The sequence below is a fragment of the Triturus cristatus genome, chromosome 12 (genome assembly GCF_964204655.1).
Source record: "Triturus cristatus chromosome 12, aTriCri1.1, whole genome shotgun sequence".
Classification (NCBI taxonomy): Eukaryota; Metazoa; Chordata; class Amphibia; order Caudata; family Salamandridae; genus Triturus; species Triturus cristatus.
Genome location: NC_140595.1, coordinates 755,044,421 through 755,053,979, shown reverse-complemented (window position 1 = coordinate 755,053,979; position 9,559 = coordinate 755,044,421). Strand labels below are relative to the sequence as shown.

The window sequence follows — 9,559 nt, the reverse complement described above, 5'->3', positions numbered from 1 at the left end:
GGGAAAAACGCGTTTTGGGACCCCCCTTTTATCTCAGCCCCCGCTTGACGAATCCCCCCGAGACTTTCAGGGTAGGAGCGGAGCATAGCGCCCCACCTATTTTGAAAAATTTGCGAGGATTCGTCGACCGGCGCCAAAGTTATTCAAAATAGAATGTTGCGGATTTCCTATGGAAACGTGGTCCTAACTATAACTACCTACTGGCGACCGCCAGTAGGTAATATATATATATATATATATATATGGACGACTCGTCAAACGGCCCCAAGGGAGAGCGCACTATCGCATAGCGGGTGCTAGTGTCGAGGACGGGCCAATCCTCGATTCAATTTTCCACCAATTTCCTCCAAGGAGGAATCACTGCACACCAAGGAAGTTGTAAGTTTGAGGGTTTTATTCTTTTAAGTGCAAGTTATCACCAACTCCACCACCAACGCGTTTCAACCACAATCGGTCTTGCTCACGGTATGTGAGTCTTTTTTCAATGTTCTTTATTTATAGTGTCACCCATATTAGCCATTAGGAGGAATTATGGGAGTTGTAGTTCGTTTTCACATATATCATTTCACATGTTTGCGATTTATCGATGTCAAAGCAATGTCATGTTTCGGGGTATTATAGAATACATCTGCATACTCTGAATATTTACATTATGTCTATGTAAATACTGTAATCATACATTGTCGTATGTTATCTTGGAGTTCATACTGTTGATAGCAATATGATTGCTCAGTGCATTTTTGGTCGCAGAATCTGGGCTAAGTGCCCATTTTTATTCGCAGAATCCGGGCTTAGTGCCCATATCGTCATATTCAGTTTAGAAACTGGCAGATGTAGATGTTTCGAGTTCATACCCCTTCATCGTTGTTCTAATGTTTGTGTTGTACAGTAGGCTCATAGATGGCTGTGTAATTCTTCATCGCCGTTAAGGCCAAAAGGGGCCTTCGTCTTGAAGCGTATGATCATCTTGCTTTCCATTCTCCTTAGTTTCAGTGTTCTGTTACCTCCACGTTCGTTTTTCGGGACTGTTGTTAATCCGAAATATTTTATCTTCTGTTTCACAATGGCATAGTTCGTGTCATCATTCTGAACTGCCCTCAGGTGTTCCAAGATTCTTTTCTTTAGGGGGCAGATGGTACTGCCTATGTACCATAGTCCGCATCCACAGACAATGACATACACTACGTATGTGGATTCACAGGTGATCCTTTCCGAGATGTTAAATATGTTGCCCATGAAGGAAACTGTGGATTCACAAAGAAGACATGAAACAGAAGATAAAATATTTCGGATTAACAACAGTCCCGAAAAACGAACGTGGAGGTAACAGAACACTGAAACTAAGGAGAATGGAAAGCAAGATGATCATACGCTTCAAGACGAAGGCCCCTTTTGGCCTTAACGGCGATGAAGAATTACACAGCCATCTATGAGCCTACTGTACAACACAAACATTAGAACAACGATGAAGGGGTATGAACTCGAAACATCTACATCTGCCAGTTTCTAAACTGAATATGACGATATGGGCACTAAGCCCGGATTCTGCGAATAAAAATGGGCACTTAGCCCAGATTCTGCGACCAAAAATGCACTGAGCAATCATATTGCTATCAACAGTATGAACTCCAAGATAACATACGACAATGTATGATTACAGTATTTACATAGACATAATGTAAATATTCAGAGTATGCAGATGTATTCTATAATACCCCGAAACATGACATTGCTTTGACATCGATAAATCGCAAACATGTGAAATGATATATGTGAAAACGAACTACAACTCCCATAATTCCTCCTAATGGCTAATATGGGTGACACTATAAATAAAGAACATTGAAAAAAGACTCACATACCGTGAGCAAGACCGATTGTGGTTGAAACGCGTTGGTGGTGGAGTTGGTGATAACTTGCACTTAAAAGAATAAAACCCTCAAACTTACAACTTCCTTGGTGTGCAGTGATTCCTCCTTGGAGGAAATTGGTGGAAAAAAAAAAATATATATATATATATATATATATATATATATATATATCCGAACTCAAACCAATAGTTGACTTTGCATTACCAGTTGAAACTTCTATTTTTGGGAGTCTTTCTTGGCTGATTGCCTGCCCATCAAATATTGTTTAGTGTTCATTTCCGGTCTTAACAATAGGATGTAACATTTTGGCAAAAAAATACTGAAGACCAAAGCAAAACTGGAAGACAAAATAGCAAAGACTTCCATGGCCACCATATACTTGCCACGGGTGCTGAGGTAAGCCGGAATGAAAGAGAGCCAAACACTCAAGAATGCAAGCATGCTGAAAGTGATGAATTTGGCTTCATTGAAGCTGTCAGGCAGTTTTCTTGCCAAGAAAGCCACTATGAAACTCTTAGTTGCCAGAAGCACAAGATATCCCAGCATGCACCAAAAAGCTATTGAGGACCCCTCATTGCATTCAATGATAATTTTTCCAGGCTGTACATAGGTGTTGTGCTCTGAGAAAGGAGGAGAGACAATTAACCAAGCGGCACACAAAATAATCTGATTAGCAGTACAAACAACAATGACCTTATATGAAAATTGTGGTCCAAACCATCTCCTTAAGTCACTGTTTGGTTTGGTGGCATTGAAAGCAATGACCACCATAATGGTTTTTGCTAAGATGCATGAGACACAGAGAGCAAAAGAAATGCCGAAGGTAGTTTGGCGAACAAGGCACTTCCCTTTACTCGGATAACCAATAAAAGGCAAAGAGCATAAAAAACACATTGCCAGAGCTGAAAGAAGAATGTAGCTGACAAAGCGGTTATTAGCTTTTATGACAGGTGTGTCCTTATACAATATGAATAGTCCAAGAATGATAGAAGGAACAAGGCAGAGGACTATGGACATTATTGCCAAGACCATCCCTAATGGCTCTTGAACGGACAGAAATACTATTTCCTTAGGAAGACAGCCATCTTGTTTTCCATTGGGCCAGTGGTTCACTGGACACTTGGAGCACTCTATTGAATCTGAAAGTCAAAACATCAAAAATCAAATACAGCATTATGATTACTTTTATCATAAACTTGAATTTGGTTGTTCAATAAAAAATAACAATACATAAAATGTGCAAGATAAAACCACAGTTCATTAAAGTGCATACAATAACAATTTAGAATTGTGGTTCATTCATTTAAGACATTGGCAATTTCAATAAGCCTCCATGCTGCCTCTAATAGCAGAAGACAGGGACCTCAGTGTGAGTCTAAGAAATTGACTCAAAACTGGGTCAATTGTGCCCTCCAAGCAGCTGTTGTAACACCTATCAAATTGGAAAGTGCTTCTTGCATTTCCCAACTTAATTGAAATACACAGCACTTAAAAACAGGTAAAAAATTAAAAGAAAATCAAGATATATGGCCGTCTAACGTATATTCTCACCAAAACATCTCGATCTAATATGCCAGATTGAGCTTAATACTTTGAAACCAAATACACAATACTGCTCCTATTATCCGATTTGCAGATTCTTAATGCATGGCGTCTGTCTTCAAGCACAAACAGCCAGCAGATGGGAGTAATCCAACACGCCTACTGCTTTGCATAGGCACTGCAGCAAAATAATTGTACATTGTTATAGCCCATGGGACATAACTTAGAAACAGAAACCTTTTTAGACCATAAACTAGTGAAGGAATATAATTGCAAAACCCTTAACCTGAATTTGAAATAGAGGGCCTGTGATGTTGGAAGATTGATAAAATCCACTAATTACGTGATTTCGAGGGCACATTTAGAAGGCAGGTGCGTATCTGTTAGATTTCCTGAGACTACTGCTGAAACTTTGTAACAAAAAAAAATCCCAATAGTGAGTATGAATAATTTCACTGGCATCACTTAGAATTGTAGCAGGGACAGCCAGTATTCTCTCAGTCCTAGCCTAGTCAACCAGGTGTTTACATGCGCGAGCCAGCGGATTGTCTCTAATACATGATTGACCAGTAGCTCCCTGAGACAATCTCTAAAGGGCTCGTGTTTTCCTACCGTCCATAGCCTGACCCAATGCAAAATTGGTTTAGGCAGGCAATGTCTGACAAATGTCTAAGGTTTCAATCAAAACCTAATGGAAGCAATAAGGCCCTCTTTGTGTGTCTCGAGAGGACTTTGATAAAATAATGTTCACTTCTATCTCATTCATCAAGATTACCCAACAGGTCTGCCCCATACAAAGCCACCACATTTGCTTGAGCCTTGTATAGCCCCAGTGCTGGAGAGGTCGGGTAAGAAGAGGCCCTGTTGGCCACTCTAAGAATTGATCCAGCACTATGTCTCAATGTCAATTCGTTTTTTCCAATTTGGCAAGACCATCTGTTGGAGTCGTTGAATCTGACCCCTAAATAATTGAACTCAAAGACCCTGTCTAATGATATGCCCTCTAGAGCAACGCTCACTCAGGCTCTTTTCTGTGGGCTAAATGTTATGGGGCAGATTTATGTTGCACTTGCGCCACTTTTGCGCCGCCGTTGCGTCACTTTTGTGGCGCAGCAGCGGCGCAAATCCTGCGCCATGGTGCGGGGTATTTACAACGTGACGCATCTGGGAGATGCGTCATGTTGTAAAGCCCTGCGCCACATGTAGGCGTTCCAGGGCAGGTGGGGGCGTTCCGGCGCAGGAACGCCTCCTAAAAGTGGCTGAGTGAAATCTACAAGATTTCACTCAGTCACTTTTAGGCCCATGCTGCGTCAAAACCCTGCGCCTGCTTGAAGCAGGCGTAAGGATTGACGCAGCATTGTGCAGATAGGGCCCCCCAGAGCATTTCTAGAGCTGCGTCGCGCTTGCGACGCAACTCCAGCAATGCGGCACTTTTACGGCACAGATGCGTGACGCATCTGTGCCATTTTTGCCCCATGGTGCGCCGCATTATAAATGCGGCGCATCCATGGTGGCGCAGCTGTGGCGCATTATAACTGGCGCATCCCTGCTGATATACAGGGATGCGCCAGTTATTATAAATCTGCCCCTGTATATTTAGTTTTAGCGCCCTGAGACCTCTTGGTGATTTGTGCGCTCTATAAAAACGTTTGACATTGACATTGACATTGACATTTTGCTGCTGTATATTTCTAGGCTATGATCTTTGCAAAACAAATGAAACCTTCACAGCAGAATATTCAAGCCCCGTGCAGTATTATGGATTAAGGGTTTATCATCAGCGAATAGCAAATCTGGCACCTTCATCCAGCCATTTTGCTTGCATTATTCTTGTACTCCTGGATATATGAGATACAACAATTAATCAATATCAAAAAGAGATTGGGGGCCTGACACACACCTCTGGGAAAAGGATTTTACTTTCTGGTCTCCCAGTCCAGACCCCACCTTTTCCTAGTGAAATATCCTGTGTACAATTGTTGGAATAACACGAGCAAACCATCAGGGACCCCAATTTTCCCCAACACCTCCCAAAGGTTTGTTAATGACACAAGGTCAAAAGCAGACAACAGAAAAAAAAATGCCACAAAAAGCAGTCCCGATCAACATCAGCATTTTTCCATTTCAAAGACAAGAACCGCATGACTTGAGCCATCATACATATCTTGGCCATAAAACCTACCCAATAGTGCGAGAGCACTTTTTCAGACTGTATTCATTCCATAATTTTATTTGGCGTTGCTTCCTGTAAGTTGTTGGATGTTGTGAATGAGACATATAGGCCGATAATTACTTGGAAATTGTCTAGCTTCCTTTTTATAGATGGGTATAATTTCTGCCCCTTTCCAGATATAGGGTAATGGGGCATGTTAGAAATTGAGTTTCTGATTGCCTAGGGTATGCACCTAAGCCATGCAGAACCCACCACTCTAGTCAGGGCAAAGGAGTTACACACTGAAGATAACCCCTGCTCACCCCCTTGGTAGCTTGGCAGAGCAGTATGGCCTATCTCAGAGGCAACATGGAAAGCGTTGCACAACACACTCACACAGCAGTGAAACACTAGGCACATCACAATAGAAACTCCACACAAGGTTATATAAAAATAGCCTTTGTATTATCCATAAAAGCACAATCACATATATTACTGTGCCACTAGGCACTTGTCATGACTTCATACAGGATTACATAAATCACTTAGCCAATCGGGCAATTGTCATCACCATACAGGCATCAAAAGCTACTTTGCCAATCGGGCAATGGTCCTACTATCATCAGCAGTGCACTACAGTAACCACTTGTAGGGTGCACACATCCTAGGAATATCCTTATCACTTTGCACTAAGGCGTTTGTCATAATACATGTAGTGCAGTCAGTGCGCTTATTAAAGACATATCATGCCAACCTTAGGCATAACACCATCACTGGGTAAATATCATGTCAGCTGCAGTAAGTTACAGGCAGGGCATAACCCAACTCTTACCCTAACCACATTACCCCGTGATATAATAAACCACTCTTAGAGCGGCACCTGCGCTTCTATTAGCCTTCAGTCAGTAATTTTGTATTTGGGGCGGTCCCGTCCAAGGTTCGCCCCGCAATGCCACTCAAAAATGCCCACAACAGTGTACCAACTCTGCAGCAGCCACCAACATGGAAGAGGGACCCGGCCACAACTTCAGGCCAATGGGGCCAGCCGCGCCCCCTATCCCAGTTAATCCGCAGGCGTCTGGTCTCTCTCTCACCCATGGGAGGCAAGAGGATGGCCCAAAGCAGATGCCTGTAACCATGTGGTGCCGCTGCCCACTAAGGCAGTCAATGGGGAACAGTGACCCCCAGCCCTTCTCTTTTAGCCTGGCTGCTGGGTTTTACTCACCCACCAGCCTCAGATTGTGCAGGCTCCTCTTGGGTTTTGGTGCTAGAAGGGAACTCCGTTTGTGTGCGGCCTGGAAATGGAAGAGAGGCAGATTCCTCCTATCTGGAGAAAATTCTCACTGCACCAAGGCTCATTGCGGTGTCCTGCTGGTTAGGGCTGCGGCGGGCCAGGTCTCTCTCTCCTCTCTGTCCCAGCCGGTTGCTAGGCAATGCCTAGTGTCCCAGCAGCCTGAGACACAACCCACATAGCAACGTCTAGGTGCCAATTATGGCGGATCGGCACTCCTCTGCGTCTGCAGCACTGGAGTGAGAGTAAACCCACACCTTGGGCTCAGGTAACCGCTAGTGCCTCACCACAGTGCTTCTTGAGAATGACACCTCTGAAGCACTCCGCCAGCACAGTTCAGGGAGCAGAGCCAACAACAGCTCCTCCTACTGGCCAAAGTGAAGCATTCAACACATCTTTCTCCACAGTAAGGAAGGTAACTGGCGCAGTGCTCACCAATCCTGCAGGACCAGCCATACAGCCCTGGTAAATCCCTGGGCTAGAGAGCAGGGCACAGACAGGCCAGCACATAGGGCCCCTTAGTAGAGGGCAGTCCTTACAGCCACTTAGCAGGCAGCAGTTTAAACCCCCAATGGCGGTTCCTCCTGGCCAACAGCAGTCCATGCTGTATGTTCTCAGTTCCTGAAGTTCCTCAGACATGGGGTCACAGCCGCGATATTTATAGTAGTAATGTATTTGTTCTTCTCCCATGCACAGGGCCATGAGCCCAGTCGAAATCAGTTCTGGGGGCACTTTACAATTATCCTTACAAGTGCACAACAACCTCCTTTGTTAATGTAAGCCTTGGCCCTAGACATGCCACAGGGGGCGGAGCCATCATTGTGGAAGGCAGGCACAGCCCTATTCAGGTACAGGTGCTACTCCTCCCACCACTCCAAATGCAGACCCGGCCTATTCAGGTGCCAGGGGAAAACTCTCCTGCTACTCTAAATTTAGCCATGGTCTATTCAGCCTAGCGCTGAGTCAGACAGGCAGGGCAGGACACACCTCAACCCACTCAGGGAGTGGCTGGAGTGAACGCACATCCCCTCTCTCCTATCTGTCAGAACCAGACAGTCAATACACATGAGGCAGGCACAAAGACACATAGCACACAGAAATGCCCGCTTCTGAAAGTGGAATTTGTAAATTAAAAATAATGAAGCTGCTTTCACCATACTATTCCAAACATATCAAACTTGATCACGCTACCCCTCTTAGATCAGGAATTACCACTGAAGCATATCAAGGAATCCCCAATGCATCCCTATAAGAGGGCAGCCTCACAACAGTGAGACACCATATAGGCTGATTGTCACTACCAAGACATGCCAAACTGTTAAGGCACATGTCCTACTTTTTACCTGCACCGCACCCTGCCCATAGGGGTAGCTAGGGCCTACATTAGGGGTGACTGATATGTAGTAAAAGGGGAGTTGCAGACGTTGCAACCACTTTATGTGTCACGTCACAGTGGCAGTAAACTGCGCATGCAGGCCCAGTCGTGGCAGAGGCCTGTGATAGGGTTGAAAGGCTAATTAGGAGGGTGGTGCAAGCAGCGCTGCAAGCTCACCAGTAGCATTTAATTTACAGGGCCTGGGTATATGAGATACCACTGTACAAGCAATTTACAGGTAAATTAAATATGCCACACAGGTATAAACCAATCTTACCAAGTTTACCATAGAGAACACTTTAGCACTGAACAGCAGTGATAAAGTGTCCAGAGTCATAAAATCAACAACAACAGGAGCAAGGCAAAACGTTCTGGAATGACACTGCAAAAAGGGCCAAGTCCAACAGGGCACCTGTAGCTAGGGCATTTGAAAGGCAGTTTATGTAAGAAGCCCAATCCAAGGGTTCAGAATGATATAGATCTAAGGGAATCCTGTCTAAACCAGGAGTGTTTCCTACTTTGGACCTAAATCACATTGAGGGCTTCTTCCATTGCAAATACAACTGGTACACCATCAATGCCCTTAGGGGTATGGGGGGTTCCAAAGCAATTAATTCCCTCCAAGGGTGTTGGATCTGCATAAAGATCAGTAAAATATTTAACCCACTCCGTAGCAGGAATATGGCATTCTGGGTGAGCATGGTCCCTATATCCCTCACGGGTGACCTAATGCCAAAACTGTTTGGAATCCTTCTCTTTCACTGCTTCCAGCAAGTGAACCTAGACATCTCCTTCCCACTAGGACTTGATGGTCTTAATAACCTTTGAATGTGCCTCCAAATAAAAATATTGGTTCTTTTATACTCTTTATGGTGTCAACAAACACAGTTTTAGTCTCTGTGCAGTGGTGATTAAACCATTCATGCGTTTAGGACTATTTTTGGAGACCTTAACTTTTTTCTCAGGGAGCTTGAACAACCTTGGCTTCAAAATGTATGGAGTGCTACACAGGCCTATTCATAAATCCCTTTTAGAGCACACTCAGGGGCAAATTTACAAGCCCCTTGCGACACTTTTACGCCGCCGTTGCGTCACTTTTTTTATGCAGTGGCGGCGTAAACCATGCGCCACGTTGCAAATTATTTACAACGTGATGCATCTCGGCAGATGCGTCACATTGTAAAGCCCTGCACCACATGAAACCTGCATCAGTTTTCATATGGGCGTTCTGTTGCAAGGTGGGCGTTCCCTCACAGGAAAGCCCGTAAAATGACGCAGTGAAATCTACAAGATTTCACTGAGTCAGTTTTACGACACTGCTGCGTCAA

The 9,559-nt window shown here is 44.3% G+C and overlaps 1 protein-coding gene across 1 annotated transcript in view; it reads right to left on the bottom strand.

Annotated features, from left to right (window-relative positions):
- Positions 1–894: 894 nt before the first annotated feature.
- Positions 895–9,559, bottom strand: part of LOC146782714 (extracellular calcium-sensing receptor-like) — a 61,099-nt gene continuing 52,434 nt past the window's right edge. The window contains exons 7-8 of the mRNA XM_085637202.1: positions 2,192–3,010; positions 895–1,244 (exon numbers count right to left, since the gene is read on the bottom strand). Coding sequence (XP_085493328.1) covers positions 895–1,244; positions 2,192–3,010 — 1,169 coding nt within the window. The remainder of the gene's footprint in view (positions 1,245–2,191; positions 3,011–9,559) is intronic.